At 36.9% G+C, this 17,047-nt stretch overlaps 6 protein-coding genes across 6 annotated transcripts; 1 reads left to right on the forward strand and 5 right to left on the reverse strand.

The window, feature by feature from the left end:
* Positions 1–3,522, reverse strand: bumpel (brother of rumpel). The gene is made up of 9 exons (XM_014235690.3): positions 2,942–3,522; positions 2,066–2,131; positions 1,890–2,009; positions 1,661–1,815; positions 1,353–1,602; positions 912–1,292; positions 649–842; positions 400–583; positions 1–332 (listed from the first exon to the last, which is right to left on the reverse strand). Exons 1-9 carry the CDS (start codon positions 3,299–3,301, stop codon positions 270–272), a joined length of 1,773 nt encoding a protein of 590 aa, XP_014091165.1. The 5' UTR covers positions 3,302–3,522; the 3' UTR covers positions 1–269.
* Positions 3,523–5,491: 1,969 nt separating this feature from the next.
* Positions 5,492–7,990, reverse strand: ninaG (neither inactivation nor afterpotential protein G). Its single transcript, XM_014235684.3, has 6 exons — positions 7,839–7,990; positions 7,618–7,749; positions 7,320–7,525; positions 6,053–7,266; positions 5,880–5,966; positions 5,492–5,800 (listed from the first exon to the last, which is right to left on the reverse strand). Exons 1-6 carry the CDS (start codon positions 7,849–7,851, stop codon positions 5,656–5,658), a joined length of 1,797 nt encoding a protein of 598 aa, XP_014091159.1. The 5' UTR covers positions 7,852–7,990; the 3' UTR covers positions 5,492–5,655.
* A 133-nt stretch (positions 7,991–8,123) lies between these two features.
* RpL24-like (ribosomal protein L24-like) lies at positions 8,124–9,084 on the reverse strand. Its single transcript, XM_014235685.3, has 2 exons — positions 8,900–9,084; positions 8,124–8,752 (listed from the first exon to the last, which is right to left on the reverse strand). The coding sequence occupies exons 1-2, from the start codon at positions 8,978–8,980 to the stop codon at positions 8,258–8,260; spliced, it is 576 nt and encodes a 191-aa protein (XP_014091160.1). The 5' UTR covers positions 8,981–9,084; the 3' UTR covers positions 8,124–8,257.
* Positions 9,085–9,752: 668 nt separating this feature from the next.
* On the forward strand, positions 9,753–11,735 carry LOC106618121 (apyrase). Its single transcript, XM_014235709.3, has 2 exons — positions 9,753–10,822; positions 10,883–11,735. Exons 1-2 carry the CDS (start codon positions 9,753–9,755, stop codon positions 11,178–11,180), a joined length of 1,368 nt encoding a protein of 455 aa, XP_014091184.1. The 3' UTR covers positions 11,181–11,735.
* On the reverse strand, positions 11,357–14,221 carry Exd2 (Exonuclease 3'-5' domain-containing 2). The gene is made up of 7 exons (XM_014235707.3): positions 13,829–14,221; positions 13,296–13,772; positions 12,766–13,238; positions 12,359–12,527; positions 12,142–12,291; positions 11,916–12,083; positions 11,357–11,855 (listed from the first exon to the last, which is right to left on the reverse strand). The coding sequence occupies exons 1-7, from the start codon at positions 14,035–14,037 to the stop codon at positions 11,756–11,758; spliced, it is 1,746 nt and encodes a 581-aa protein (XP_014091182.3). The 5' UTR covers positions 14,038–14,221; the 3' UTR covers positions 11,357–11,755.
* A 377-nt stretch (positions 14,222–14,598) lies between these two features.
* Positions 14,599–16,472, reverse strand: LOC106618122 (solute carrier family 35 member G1). The gene is made up of 3 exons (XM_014235710.3): positions 16,221–16,472; positions 15,834–16,155; positions 14,599–15,765 (listed from the first exon to the last, which is right to left on the reverse strand). The coding sequence occupies exons 2-3, from the start codon at positions 16,043–16,045 to the stop codon at positions 14,928–14,930; spliced, it is 1,050 nt and encodes a 349-aa protein (XP_014091185.1). The 5' UTR covers positions 16,046–16,155; positions 16,221–16,472; the 3' UTR covers positions 14,599–14,927.
* Positions 16,473–17,047: the final 575 nt, after the last annotated feature.

Raw genomic sequence — 17,047 nt, forward strand, 5'->3', positions numbered from 1 at the left:
TTGAAAACGAAATTTGAACTCTTCGCTGTTATACTTTATATTTAAATTCACCTGCCACAATCTTTGGGTTGTTTTTTCTGTTTGTCAATACCGTTATTATTACAAAAATCGCACATGAAAAGCTAAACACAAGATTACCAATTCACCTCGGCACATAAATTCACCTCAGTTGCTTAAATTGACTGGATTTCGTTTCATTTTATACAAATTTACTTCAATTTTATAAACTATAAATAAGCGATCTTGATAATGATGAATAAAAGTTAGGTTTATAAAGCCACCTCGTCTGCGCCAACCCTCATCTTTAATGGTATGTCGTTTGTGTGTGTTTTCTAAAAGTAATTACCGTTATTATAATTTGATTAACCAAATCCAAAATCTAATTAAGTTGGCACTTGCCTTAACATATTCGTCTCTGCTTCGCACATATTTTCTAATGCAAGGCGTCAGCAGCTCCGCGTCCACCGACTTAGTATCGTGCCCACCAGCTAAGCACGAATATAGAATCGCAATGAAAATTGTGATCAAGGTGCCCAGGCAAGTGAACCACATGTAGGAAATTCGATACAGAGGAAATATTTCGCTGTGAATTCAAACATTTGCGAGTTGATTTAATTAAGTTAAGTAAAAACTATATATAATATTTACTTTGCCGCCGCATTCAAATCGGTCATATTGGCTGGGCTCATTGATAAGCCTGTACCGTCGAAATGATAGTCGCATTGATCAACGGTGATGAGCTTCGTCTGATACTTAATAGCGCCTGAAGCAATGGCCCATTGTGCCTTCAAGCTGATCCATGACATGGTAATTACGCTCACCACGCCGCCAGTTAAAGCGCTCTGCAGATGTTTCAAAAACATTTAATTATAAATTTATGTGAATAAATAGGTTTTTTGATTTTCGCCTACGTTGCCGCTGATCCATGGCATAAATATTCCAATGGTAAATATGCCGAAGAGCGGACCATTAGTGATGGCCTCCAAGCTCATAGTCAACTGCAACACAGTTCCCATGTGTTCGACTACGTAGACCAGGCAGACGCATAGCGCACCCATGCACACCACAACCGATCTCATGATCCAATTTATCGCCTTATCGGATAGCGGCCGTTTCACAAATGGTTTGACAAAATCCTCCAGCACCACAGCAGACATTGAGTTCAAGCATGTAGAAAGCGAGCTTAGTGCGGCGCTGAATACTCCAGCGATAAATAACCCCGTAAGCCCCGGATAATCACCCAATGTATCCATGACGAAAAGGGGCAGTAGCTGATCGCGTGCCTTGGCCAGCTGCAATGGACCGCATTTACTAATTTTCTAATATAACTAATGTAAAGCGTTGTCTCGCACCTTTGTAGTGAGCGGATCACAATTCTTGTACGTGGCGTAAATTAACAAACCATTGTAGCCACAAAGCGCCATCATGACCAGCACGCCAGAACAAAAAATAAACAAAGCCAGGCGAGCTGCACGCAAGGTTGGCAAAGCAAGATAGCGTTGAATCATATTCTGTGAGACCGCATTCGTTTGGGTCCAATAGAAGACGCCACCAATGAGCTGAGACCAGAGCGTATGACGCACCGTGGGGTTTAAACTCAAGCTATTAGAATGAAACAAAAATGGTATTAAGTAAAATCTTGGCTTGAATATATACATACTCGGGTCCTTCGATACGATTCGTTTCCCAGGCACTTTTTAGCACCACACCTGCGCCGCCAATGTCGTGACTTCCTTTGACGGCTACCAGTATCAGAGCGCCTACCATCGACACCGTTTGCACCACATCCGTCCACACAACGGCTCTAATACCGCCCTAAACACAACGAGGCTATCTTTACTACTTCACTTTACTAGATACAAATAATTTTATCTAGTTCTAATTCTCACCAAACTGGTATAAAAGATACAGATAATGCAGACGATGGGCGTTATGGTGTGCACAGCGACTCCGGTCACCTGATTGAAAGCTAAGGCGGGCACATATATTACAATTGGTAAATAAGCCACCTAAGTGATTAAACGGATATTATTCTTCTCAATTATTGGGCTTTAAGCTTACTCACGTTCATAATAGCAAACATTACGGATCCATACATGCGTAGACGACGATCGAAGCGGCTCTCCAGATACTGAAATTATTATGTAATAACATGTTTTGTTTTAGAGACACATAAAACGGTTATATCTGTGTTGGCAGAAAGTTTATATGCAATATTTAAGGACCTTCCTCTACTCTATAATATACAGCTTTAGTTTACTTCACTGTAAGAGTGGGCGATGACAAAGAATCAGACCTCATCGGACTAGACAGCATCATTCAATTATGATCTCTTCTAGCAAATTAAATAGAATTTGTGGTCAGCAATTTATTTCGAACAAAAACACTTTGTAGAGAGTCCACATATGCCAAGCAGTAAAACAAATCGAGATATTTAAAGAGCTTAGATGAGAGTCTGGCTGGTAATGCCTCATAAAATTGTAATTCTAATTCCCTAAAGTCCCTTTGTAACATATACGTTTACTCATAATTATGTAATCGCATCGTGGAGTAGCGGAACAGAGGCCAACACACGAGAGTTCAAATACGACGCACACGTGCTCCTCGTCGCTCATTTAATGAACTTGCTTCAAGTGAATCAACATGTTGCACTGATTTTCATTCACAAACCAACGAAAGTTCAATTAGCGTTCACAGCGCTTACACTCTGTGTAAGTTCCAGTATTTATAGAGACTAGGTATACCATTTTCTATGACGCACAAACACACACTACATTTGTTTACCCAAACACAATGCTAAACCGTGTGCGTCAAATAATTGAATTGAATTAAATCTTTTGCTTTATGAATGCTGCATTTCACATGTGTTCGTGAGTGTGTGTGTGTCTATGTACCGTAAATAGCTGGCCCTCTTCTTAGATATTTCAACATAAACACTCACCTCATATGTCGATGTGATGTTCAACTGATGAAAGACGGGCAGGTAAAATACACCCATCACTACGCCCATTGCAATCACGCCCAGAGAGACATACAAATATTGGACGCCATAGGAGTAGACCTCCGTCGGTAAACCCAACAAGGTAATGCCAGAAATGAAGCTCGCCACTAAAGAAAGTGCAATGGGCAGTATGAGCATGTTGCGACCGCCCATTAGATAGTCGGACTCGGAAAGACTGCGATTCATGAAGCCAAAATAGATGCCGATCATTATGCAGATCACAAACATGGCTATAAAGACGCCATAGTCAGGCCACGAAAAGCGCTGTAGCTTCGCGATAATATCGTCTATGTCCGTCATTGTGACTGAACGGAGTTTTTGACGATTACACAAGAAGTATGGGCTCTTGAACGATCGCGCTGGACTCTTGACTGTAGGTTACCGTGTTACAGCTATTTACTTTAAGTTGGGCAAATTTATTAATTAAAATTATTAATATGGCGCCGCAACATTGCTTCACTCTAAAATCGAATTCCGAATTTAAGCGCACTTAAACCGCATTCGTCCGCACCTATCACAGCTTGATTGCTTACTGAGCTTCCCAGTAGCGCCTTTGCTATTATCATTTAAGCTTCGTCATTGATGAGTGAGTGATGTCAGTAGAAGTTCCCTACATCAGTGACATTGTAAGACCAATTTGGATAAAATATTTTCCATTCTCACAACAACAAATGCATATCCATTAGGGGCGTTCTTCCAAACAACCACCGTGGGAGCATAGTATGGCACCCAATTTCGGAAGTGACCAGTGATCCAATATAAATCTGTATGTTGTTGTCACTAACACACACAACATTAGGTTTATAAATAAATTGCATAATATTGAAGCTTAATTTCATACGCAACGGTCTTATTGTGCTTAAGTTAATGATGTTTAAGCGCACTGAAGTGATTCAACAAATACACAAAATGTAGGTGTTGTGATATTCTGGGTTCTCACTTTAGCTTACATATGTGTAGTTTTGTTATTTATCTTTTGGGTCGCTACTCAAGAACCCGTAAGGAAATATGCACTAAAATGATTGCTGCAGCGTCGATGCTTTGTAGAGAACATTTGAACTTGTAAGCTCATTTCGACTCGTTGGACGTGATTTCTTCACAATTTGTAACGTTCCTCGATAAATTGCAATTAAATTTTTTTAAAAATAATTTTGGCATTTGTATGCGCTTATTTCACACCCACCATCGTCCGAGCGATAGTAGCCCGCCAAACAAATATTACCGCAATAGTCGTTATTCAATCTTTTAAATCCTGAACAGAGTATATTAAGTTTGCCACGAAGTCTGTAACACCCAGAAGGAAACGTCTGAGACCCTATAAACTATATACATAAATGATCAGCATGATGAGCTGAGTTGATTTAGATATGACCGTCTGTCTGTCCGTCCGTCAGTATATATACAAACTGTTCTTTTCTCACTAAGAAACTGCTCATTTGTCGGAACGGCCGATATCGCACCACTATAGCGTATAGCTGCCATACAAACTGAACAATCGTAATCAAGTACTTGTATGGCTAACTCTTTTATTTGCCGAGATATCTTCACGAAATTTGGCATGGATTATTATGTGAGGCAATAATCCAATCTCCGAAAAATGAATTAATATTTTATAAACATTTGTATATGTATTGTACATATATATGTCTCAGCAAACAGGCTCATTCAAATATGAAATGTTGAGCTGATCTACAATTATAGATGGTAAAGGCACCATCTAACACGCCACTAAACGGATTTATTATATTTTCACTTGGAGAACCGATCCCGTCTAATCTGGTTTGGAGACCAAATGGGCTCAATTTGAGCACATGTAATACGTCGTGGAAACGTCTCAAATTGTTATGCTTGCAGTTATAAATGTACATTTGTGTGTGTATATACTTACTGTATATGTATATATAGAATAAGCATCTATGTATATAAGCATATTTAACTTCCAATGTCTTTCCGTCAACCTAGAAGATGCATCAAATTGGGTAAAATTATATATCCGCGTAGTTAGTTCCAAATAAATTTCACCACTAATACGTGATGGCACATGTAAATCAGTGGCGCGTCACACTATTGCTGCAGTGCCGCACCGTTGATTTGTTGATTGTTGCTAATTTGTAGAGATTTACTTAAGCAATAAAATATTTTTTCAATGAATGGACTGTCTTTCGATGCACTTGAACTTCATCCTTCGATTTCAAGCTGAAAATAAAATGAAGTACGATCGCACATATGTATGCATTTACATATGTATGTGCTTATATACTATACATATTGCGTTTTATATTAGGTCTAATTGAAGATCTTAGGTGAAAAATAATAGCATCAGCAAGCGATAGCCATTCAAACACCTTTTTTTACTACCAAAGAATATATGTAAATGAATATATTTCTAATATATCAACAGTCAAGTCCACTAGTTATAAAGAAGCTAGTTATAAACCAATCTGAAGCAAGGTAGTGAGCCGACGGTTCAGGGTATAATATAAAATCTAGTTGGTATTTGTGAAATTGCGAAATTGTAATTCTTTGCTTAGACGGTTGAATCTAGATGTTTATTCATATTTCATATTTGCAGAAGTTTGGAGATTCTAAAATACATATGTACATAGCTGTGCATATAATATATGGTATATGTTTGTATGTGACCGCATGCATCATCATTTCTTTTTAATTTTTTCCTTCTGTAGAATTATTGTGGCGCCTCGAATCGCCATACCAATTATCACAGAATTGGGATTGCCAGAAATGGGCGTTGGTAATACACTTGCATCGATTACACGCATATTGTCAATTCCGTGGACCCTAGAAGAAACGCGCAGATAATTAAAATGTGTATTCAAGACGTAGCTTAATTATATATGTAGCTATGTCGGACACCCACTTGAACTGAGAATCCACGACACTGTTATTTGCTGCTGTGCCCATTACACAAGTTCCGCCTGGATGATGTGACCCCAGCCCCACATATCTGTGCGAAAACAAAACATATGTATGTTGGTAACATGTTATATATTCGTAATGTACAATATTAAAATGCAATTGGAATTTACACACCTTATTACACACTCCAAATACCTGTCTGTCGGCATATTTTCCACAAAATCTTTCTCCGTTGGTCCATACTTTTTGCACTCATCAATCTTGGGCCAATGGATGCGCGGATTTAGGGAAGCAAAGCTTGCCGACTTCATGACCTCCACGGCCGCGCGTATAGCGCGAATCGTACAGTCAATATCACCGGCCTCCCGTAGATAGTTCGGATCGATAATTGGTTTCCAACGGGTATTGGGTATCCTGATAGAAACAGTGCCACGTGATTTCGGCTGCAGACAAGTGGATATCAGCACAAATCCCTCCTGTGAACTATTGTGATAACGGGGAAAGAGTGCACGAAAATACTCCTGTTTAAAATTGGAAATTGACATTAAAGCACTTTCTTCCACCGCGCCAACACCAAAAAAAGTCAAACCAAAGCTATCCTCGTAGCTGGAATCGATGTGACCCAAAACACCGAAATTACCCAAATGACCATAGCCGTTTATCAAATAGTTCAAAATTTGGAGGGGATTAAGCAGGGAGCGTTGATTTAGTGTTGGGCCCACCGTATCAATGGATACAAAAAGTGGCAGATTAAGATGATCGTGTAGATTTTCGCCCACCAATGGTAATTGTAACTGTTGCCGCATACCCAATGTTTCAAACAGAGTGGCATCGCCAATACCAGACGCCAGTAGTATTTGTGGAGATTGATAAGCGCCGGCGCAAAGTATCACCTCACATTGCACATCTACACTGAAAACATACTCCTCATGATTTTTCTTGTCCATCACGCCAACTAAAATAGTCTGCACCTCACTCTTTTCTTCGTCGATGTAAACGAGGTTCAATCGTTTTAAATACGCATTGGTAAGCGTAAAGAGATTACGACGCTTGAGAGACGGCAACAAAAATTGATGAAATACATTGTGACGCAGCCCATTTTTAATTGTATACCGAGCACGTCGAAACCGCCAATTTTTTCTCGAAAATTCCTTTTTCAAATTGTATAGAGCCTCCGTTATTTTCGAATAGTCCGATGATATCTCTAAAAGAGAATGAGTCTGTGTACGAACCGCAGTTAGGAAAGGTCGTATGTCCTTCCATCGCCAATCAGTCAAATTGTGTCTACTGCTCCATCTTTCAAAATCACGAGGTTCTCCATCGAAATGCAGCATATAATTCAACATGGAAGAACCACCAAGTCCTTTACCACGAGGCAAGTACTGCCGCTAAGAATAATTGAGACATTTAACGCCAACTGAATACTTATTCACCTACTTACCTGTTCTCCAAGTCCGCGCGAAGAATAAACCTGGGGTTCTGATAGAAATCCCCAATCGTTCAGACCTTTTTGCTGGAAAGTGGTCAACAAAGGTATTTTACTCAACAAACCAAATGAATCCCCCGCTTCAATGAGCAGCACCGTTGAGGTTGGACTATGCTTGGCGAGCAATGAAGCCACCACTGAACCCGCAGTTCCAGCACCAACTATTTTTTTTTTAGTTTATTTTGTAAATGTTTCAATGTCAAGTTCTAATGCATATATGCATATATAGGTATAATGCGTATAAATAACTCACCCACTATGTAGTCGAAAGCGTAGCCCGCTTGAGGGCTTAGCTCATTTGGTGTGTTATCGCCAAACAACGAAACAAATGTAAACCACAAAAAAGCCAAAAAGGCGATGACAATGGCACCGAGATACAAAATTTCTTTAAGTAAAACGTATACATTTTTAATAGATACATGTACTATTTGAATATGTATGTATATTTTTCATCAAGCAAGTCTTTTTACATACGCTGAAAATGCATTATATTTTTGCTCCAAATGTTTACTATTGCCACCAATTTCTTTTTTACAACTAATAGAGAAAACGCCACACTTGAAGACTATCACTGTGAGAACCAGCAGATATGCAGAGTGGTTGCGGGGAAAAACTGCTGTAATCCAATTACATACCGCTTTCTTTATTGGGTCATAGTAGAGCATATTTACACGCTAATGAGGGGTGGAAAATAGTGCATTGATAAAACTAATAACACAATTCTATAGATTTGTCCAAATTACTTTCAAATTCTGCAAGTTCAATTTAAATTCATATGTATTTGTCACGATTTCGGGAAATCATAGAAATATTCTTAGAAATGAAAACAAGACATTTAAGAAATGAAATATTCGACTTATAACTAAACCCCCATAACACGCTTTGTCCCCAACTTAAGCCTTCATCATCTCAATATCCTCCAACGTTGCGCCTTCTTCCAGTTTCTTTTCAAGCTCGCGAGCATCAACATAAGTGATTTCTTCTTCGGGCAGATCTTCATCCATTAGTGCAGCTTCTAGTGATTCTTCTTCCGCGCGACGTTCTTTGAGACCAGCAGCTGGAGAACGAATTAAAGATATGTTGCGCTGTACGTCTTTCACATCCATCTGTATTTCCACTTCACGGCCCTTGCGCAAACGTTGCAAAACAAAATTGTCTTGGCGACGTTCCTTTATTTCAGTAACCTTCTTAATGGCATCAAGTGTTTTCTGCCAAGCTTCGCGACTGTATTTAACTGGGACATTACGACGTTTCTCGAATTCGAAACTGGGATCGATGGCCAGCTCTTTGCCAGCTGCCTTTCGGTGAGCCTTTGTCCAGCGTACTTTACGTGGGTTCTTCTTCCGTTTAAATGCTCTATGACATTTACTTCTACAAAATCTGAAAATCTAAGCAAAAAATATATTATAATTTAGATTTATATTAATATATATACATATATTAAATTATTACAATTGCTATCGACATTTATTTTACTTTGTCCAAATTTGACCCGATACTTTCAAAACAAAAACAAAATCGGCAGTAACACTTACTTTGCAATCGTTTCGCACAAACTGTATCCCGTGTCCAGGATAAACTTTGCTGGAACAAAAGTAACACGTTTCTATACGCATTTTTGCTGAATTTTATGAAAATAGCAAGAAAATTCAACAAATTTTTTAACTGCGCACACACGTGTTGTTTTTGCTAGGAGGTAAACTGGGAAAGAAAAAAAAAACAGACAGAAACGAAACTGTCAAAAATTTCGATAATCGAAATTCTACTATTTATTATTGCACAAAAGTTGCCACTTTTCCTTAACCGTCAAAGATAGAGTTGATGTTATTTGTGTAAATGATATTACAAAATTTATTGCAAAATAGTAAAATATTTAAATTTAAAATATATATATATATACATATATTAGAAATAAGTTTCATGTATTTTAATCTATTAAAATATGTAGTCACAGATCATGATATACGTTCTCGTCACAGAAGGAAATAGTTTGCGAGCTACTACGTTGACCAGCTGTTTATTAATTTATTTATCGTCCTGGAGTAATGTGTTGATTAACAACGTCAATTGTTCATTAAAGTAATTAAGAAATAAATGTAAGGAAATAGTTTTTAACAAATACATTATCAATTGGCATACACAAAACAAATCTTCTCCGCCACATCAGCATTGCAGTGCTCCACAGTCGGTAGCTAAGTAAGGTATTTCTTTTCTATTTGAAATTTGCCACATAAGTATAATTGCTAAAACATTTATATTTTATAGTAATGTGCAATAAATTCGTATAATTGATGAGACGGTTCATTGGAATAAATTTTACAATGAGGGTGCGCGTTTCCTAATTTTTATTAAATTAAGCTCGATTTGTAAGCTTAATACAGTGCACAAATGCATTTCCTGGGGCGCGCTAATCACACACATAACCCGAGTTACAGTTCAGCCACACCAATCCACAATAATTCTTACGAATATCGACAGCTTGAAAGCACCCCGCGCACGTCACATCACACAAATATATCTCATTCACGTTCCGTGATGTATACACGCGATTGGCGTTCAGCCCTACGTACACCACCTACATACAGAATTGGAAATCGGACATTACGATTCAATTTCCACTTTGCGCTATTAATCATTTGTGCAATTGTATTATGCTTCTTATTTGCTTACGTTCGTACGGGATCACAATCTTCTTCTGATGCAGCGTGGCTCAAAACCTATAGTAGTTCTACACGTAGTAGTACATCTGATAAAACACCAAACAATAGCGATGCTGAGGTTTATATTGCTAAATATCCACTCACAGCTCCATTTGTTGGGCATGCCAACGAGGTAATATATCGCATAGCTATAGTAGCCGATTTGGACACCAATTCGAAAGTTCTTAAAAAAGACGGAAGCACTGTATGGCAAAGCCGTTTGAAAAAGGGACATTTAACATATCGTAGATCAAAACCAGAAATTACAATTAAATGGAACGGCGGAGAACCTGTAATATTAGAATCTAGCTTTTCTCTAAAAGGACGTGGCATGGAATTATCGGAGCTCGTAACATTTAATGGAAGATTACTTAGCTTCGACGACCGGACTGGTTTAGTTTATGATATTACTAACGATAAACCAATTCCATGGATTATATTGCTTGATGGAAATGGGCGAAATAGTAAGGGTTTCAAAGCAGAATGGGCTACTGTAAAAGATCAACAATTATATGTTGGTTCGATGGGCAAAGAGTGGACGACAAGTGCTGGAGAATTTGAGAACGAAAATCCAATGTATGTAAAGGTAATATCACCCAGTGGTGAAGTACGTTCAGTGGACTGGGCATTCAATTTTAAATTCTTGCGTCAAGAAGCAATGCAAATAAATTGGCCGGGTTATATGATACACGAGAGTGGCGTCTGGTCATCCGTGCAGAAGAAATGGTATTTCCTTCCAAGGCGCTGTTCACGTGAAAAGTAATTTAATGACTTAATACAAACAAAAAAAAAAGAATTTTAAATATATTTTCTTTCTAGATACAACGAAACGCGGGATGAGCATATGGGTTGTAATTTGCTCATATCAGCAGATGAACGTTTTACAAATATCAACACCGTCACACTGGACCCTTTAAACACTTCTCCAACACATGGGTTTTCGAGTTTTAAATTCGTGCCAAATACTGATGATAAAATAATAGTTGCCACTAAAAGCGAAGAATTAGACGGCAAGACATCGACATTTATTACAGCTTTTGATACAGAAGGGCACACGATATTACCGGAGCAACGTATTGATACAGATTTGAAATATGAAGGCATCGAATTTATCTAGTATGTGGAATGTAAAAAACTGCAAGCAGCATGAAATAGTATTTGTTTTTTTACACTTAGAAAAAACTTGTATTAAAATACTTTGCCGAAAAATGTTCATACCAACAAGCGCTACTAATGAAGCAGAATCTGGGCCCAGTTGTATAAATACTATATTTTACGCAGTTATTTAGAGTATTTTTTGTTTGTATTGTATCTTATGTTTTTTATTTACCTTAGAAAACGCTTACTTTTAATATTATTCTTAAGCAATGCAAATGCGTATTTCTAAACTTTCAGTCCTAAGGTCAAATATGATAAGTGCTACTTGTGTATAAGATTTCTCAAAAACATAAGTAAAAAATGTGATCTATCGTTACCAACTTACGCATTATTTTGTACATATTAGAACTAAGTAAATAGTTAAATAAGGTCAGAATTTGCTACATTAATCCAAACATACAATAATGCTCGGAAGTAATAAATAGAAATGGCGTATGCAATAAATTTAGGCACAGCGAATTTTAGTTACAAATTTATAAATAAAAAATAAATAAAAAATTCAGAAATAACGAAACTTATTGAAACGTAATTTTTTCAACTGTTCGCTACAGTTTCCATAACTCCAGCTGCATCGAGGCCAGCAACAATTAAATCATCCTTATTAACACGACCCTCTTGAGCGCGGATACCCAATCTGTTAAAAAAAAAAAATAATAATAATATTTTTTCTAAGGTTTCGTAATATTTGCAATACCTATTTGCGTTGTGATTGACATTCCAAAGTTCTGGAAGATATTTAGGCTTCATCGTGTTTAGAAAGTGTTGTCGCCACAGTTTTTCCAGTTCACATAGTCCACCGCATTCATTTTGATACATATGCACGACGTGTTCTCCATGGTGGCAATAGTTTTCATTGTTTCGACTACAAGAGAAATATTGAACAGTTAGAAGTACTTTCACGCATGCTATTTTCTAATTACGTTGTATCAATTTGTGCCGCCTCTCTTATTAATTCATTCGTTGGTTCTGTTTTGTAATGATTAAATAAAATGCGCATTAATTCCTCACGTCGCTCTACTGGTATTTCATTTTGACTCTGTAACAATGCTCGCGCAGCCGACTTAACTTGCCTATAAGGGAATATAAAATACATTTGAAATATATAAATTTGTTCCGACTTTTGAGTTCAGTAAATACTTTAGCTCTGGTAACTCGATGTACTTAACGGCCGATTCTCCTTTAGTGAATGGTGCGTTGCATTGTTTCGCCAGTTTTGTGCGCATTTTTAAGTCGTAAATATTACTAAGCTGATGGCATTCTGGGCATAGTAGGAGCACATCGTGAGATGTATGCGATTTCATAACCACTAAAAATTTATAAATTATATAAGTTACAAATATCATACAACTAATGTTTCACTATTACAGTGTTAATTTATAATTTCGCACATAAGGCAAATTGCTTTTCCGTATATAAATTATTCTGCCCATTTTCAATTACACATTAAATTTATATTCTGTGTATATCAACGGTGATGACTTCTAGACTGTGTTTAAGTACAGTTTTGGCTGAGATGAGTCAAATATAAAGACTCAAATCGTTACCTGGGAAATGTTTTCTATATTCGCGAGGTACAACATTTTTGCGTGATAAGGGATCCCTGCGACCGCATACTACACATCGGTTTTCTTTCGGATTTTGATAGTAACGCCCCACTTCTCCAACGGCTCGTCCTGAAGGCTCGAAATTCAAACGTACAGTTAATGGTGTTTTCGATATGATTTCGCCCAAACTTTGATCTACATACCATTGGGCTTTCTTTGCATCTATAGTACAAAGCAATTCTCCATCGGGTGCCTGCAAATTGCAGTTATCGTACAGCGCTCTAGTGCGTGTGCTAATGCTACGAGTTTGCAGAGGCTTTATTTTTGTCTTTTTCCCAGGGACTGTTGTAGCTTTACATCTGTCGATATTCGCATAGTTGTTTAAAAATCCTTCCTTGAAACGAACATCATAAAAAGGTTCCAACCGTTCTTGAATATTATTGAAGTTCAACTTTTTTAGACCCCAAAAGGACCTAAAGTATACATTTGACTTAGTACTCCATTACTCAAAAATGTAGAAGTCAACCTACGTTGGTTCCAATTTTTTCACGAGCTTGTCAAATATTTTCACTGCTACCAATGCATCGTTTGCTGCATACTGCAGTTGCTTTTCGCTTAGTACTTTAGCTTCCCAATCTGAGCAGGATAACCTCCAATTTTTATCCAGTTGTACGTTTAGTAGGCTCTTTGCCATTTTGGCTAAACCTTCTGGTTTTTGATTAACCAAGGCAGCCAAATATCTCAGATCGAATGTGCTTGCCACACCCACACCATAGTCAAATGCAAGTTTGTGTGCATCATCTTGTGGAGCTACACCCACCTTTATAACTTTATCATCTTCGAGCAGTTCACGGAGGCCTTTTGGTATTTGTTGCAAGTTACAAAGACGGAATAGCGCGCAAAGTCCTTTCTGTGAAGATAACTGGAGTAGTGCTACGGGACGACGCTTGCCACCCACTGTCACCCACTCGCAATCGAAGCCGAGAACTTTATATTCATGGCAGTGGCTAGAAAATATGTAAACAAATAAAAAAAACACATAAGTTTTTACATAAATGCTTACCGTTTTAATGTATCTAAAACATGTTGGCATTCATCAAGTGTTTCAATAACGGTTATATGTTTTTCTCCCAAAGGGTTTCTGTAGTTGCGTATGCAGGATATAATACGTGCTCTTTGACGAACAACAAGACATAACAAACCAATGCCAGCCGCTGTGGCCAGGATTGATGTTTTGGTAGTGAAGAGCTTACGATTTTGTAAATCACCCATTATAATTTAATTTTGTTTTTGTTTTATTAATATATTTTCAAACAAGGAAAACTTTTGCAATTTTTAGTGTTTTTAAGAAAATGTGGAAATCTAGTGCGTTCTAAACTGTCACCACATCACCTGTTTGCTGTTATCAACAGCTGTTCAACAATAAAAGTGTGTCCGTTCACAATTTAGTATTTAACAATTTAAAAATAGTGGGCTGAAGCGTAAGTGGGATACAACCTTCAACTCAGGCACGCATTTAATTGAGATCTGTATTGTTTACATGAAATATTTAAAGACAATGTGCATTAATAATTTCGAAAGTTTACGCTATACCCTTTTTTTATAATTCATAATTAATTTCTTTTTATTAACAGAAAAAAAAATTATGACAATACAAGTTGGCCTTTCAAATTATATTATATTAAATTTAATTATATATGCCCTTACAATTATAGAAAACATAGATTTACATTTAATTTAATAATACAAATTCTTATCTTCATGCTGTCTGCAACAATACAAATAAAATTTATTGTTAATGAACAGGATCAATATAAAACACATCACGCAAAATTATTTATTGGTAGGTATATTTCTTTTAGTCATGTTGTATTCAGTGCATGACGTAATTACGTATTATTTTTTTTTATAATTTAAAGATTGTTTACTTTTATATTTATTTATATGCCAGCCTCATTTGAATTAATTACAATATAAAGAGTAGATTCATTGGTTTTGCCAACGCATATTAGTTGATTCGTGTCTTAATAATTACTTTTAATATATTAATTACTACGAAGATGCAATATTATAATTATCATCCTATGAGAGAAACCACAATGCGCTTCTATTATTAACGTCGTATTACTTGTATGCTCTATTAAGAAAGTTATTATATGTTTTTAATTTAGTAATAAATATCGTAGTCGTTTTCTAGCTGTGGACTCCCGTGGCAGCGACAAAGCCCATTTCTTAAGAGCTGTCAAGATTACTGAACTCACTACTAACAAGGCGCCTAAAAGTGAAAATCCAGTGGGAGTTTCCCCAAAAAACATTATTTCCCATATAAATGCGAATACAATATCTGCACAACGTGCAATAGCCACTGGTCCAGCTTGCTCCATTTGCAGTGACAATGTAAGTAATATTTGACCCAAAAAGCTAAATATGCCCAGAACCACCACAAGCCAACGATCTCGTCCACATGCTGGCCAGCACAAAGCACCAATCGATCCGCACACAATAAATGTATACACCAGGGCAAAAGCACCAAAATTTGTCATGATGACGGAGAAATGTAGCCCTTTAAGGGCTCTAAGCAATATATACACATTGGCACCAAATAGTGTGGATGATATGGCAGCAACTGGGCCCCAAATATCGTAGGTTTTCCCTGAAAAGCGTTCAGTCTCCATTGAAGGGGCAGCATCACCAAAGACAAAAGGTGGTCGTGTAATTAGCACTACGCCAACGAGAGTAAGTAAGATAGTCACTATGTTGAAGAGGTTGCATTGCTCCTTGAGAAATACCCGCGCAAAAATGGCAACAAATACTGGCGTCGAGAAGATTATAACACTAGCATCGGCGAGTGGCATATGACGAAAAGCGTAAAAACTTAACATTAATCCGGTCGTGCCCATAAAGCAGCGTAGCAATAATATTACACGTTTGCCTTCAGGAAATACCGGGTATCGATTGTAGACAACGATGGGTATTGCGGGAAGTAGTACACCAATAAACCTGTGCAAAATGTATATATTTACGTAATTTTACATATACATATTAAGAATAAAGGGAATCTTACTCACCGAAATGAAGCAAGCTCCATTGGATTTACGTCCACGAGACCCTTCACTATAGCCGAACATAGCGAGAAAAAAAGCGAGGAGAGAGTAGCTAGTATAATACCCAAATAAGGGCAATTAAGTGTTGCTTTGAGATGCGTAAGTAGTCTGTGTGAAGCTTCGCCATGACGAAAACCGTCGACAAACTGATGCAGTTCTAAATTTTCAGGCATCATTTAATAATTTGTTGTGAGTTTTTTGCTTAGCAGGCTAAGAGTAATTTCGATGTACCCCAACAGTGATGCAGTGAGAAAGGCATACTAACTTTATGGTTTTCACAACAAATCTGCATTAAATAACAGTGTTTGTTAATTTAATTTATGTAAAATGAATTATCACTAGCTGCACCACCTGGTTACTTTTAGAAGGGGTTGTTGGTATAGATGGAAAAATCGATTTCCCTCGCACTATTCGTCCCAGATTTTTAATTACACGCAGGAACGCCTTATGTTATATTACCTCAATATTACACCTTCGAAAAGAGTTGCAGACAGTTTATAATCATTGTTAACATTTTTAAGATATTTTAGGTAATATTATCGTCAACACAACATAAACCATAAACTTTGTATGACTTCCGCATCCTTAACTGAATTTCCCATCGAGATGTAAACAGTTATGGATTAAAACCGGTTACAAATTTGTAAAACGGGTACCAGCTACCAATTTGTTATGGTAATCATTAAAAATACACTTTCAAGTGAAAATTTCTAACGTTTTGTTGTGTTTTACGCATTTAAATATGGGTATGATTATATATTTGTATATTTGTACTCGACTCTAAATTACTATATATTTTAAATAATTTTTTAATGTTAAAATAAATACTGAAAAGCTTTTGAATATGTGTTAGAGGATTGCAACGCTTTATGATTATTTAAAACAGAGAATCAATAATATGTAGTTCTAAATGAAACAATAATTTATTCATAATTGTTTTGATATTTGGTATTTTCCGAATATTAGACACTGACATGGTTTAATTGTGCTATGCGTTGCCACTCGCAAATATAAAATATATATGTAAATATCATTTGTTCAAATATTTTATGGTATAACCATTTTAGAGTATGGAGATAACAATATTACTATCGAAAAACAATGCATAGCTCGTAGTAAGTAAAATTTAGATAAATAATATAAAATGCGTCTTCGTCTTCATTCAGTTCAGTAAAAAC

The sequence above is a fragment of the Bactrocera oleae genome, chromosome 2 (genome assembly GCF_042242935.1).
Source record: "Bactrocera oleae isolate idBacOlea1 chromosome 2, idBacOlea1, whole genome shotgun sequence".
In the NCBI taxonomy this organism is placed as follows: Eukaryota; Metazoa; Arthropoda; class Insecta; order Diptera; family Tephritidae; genus Bactrocera; species Bactrocera oleae.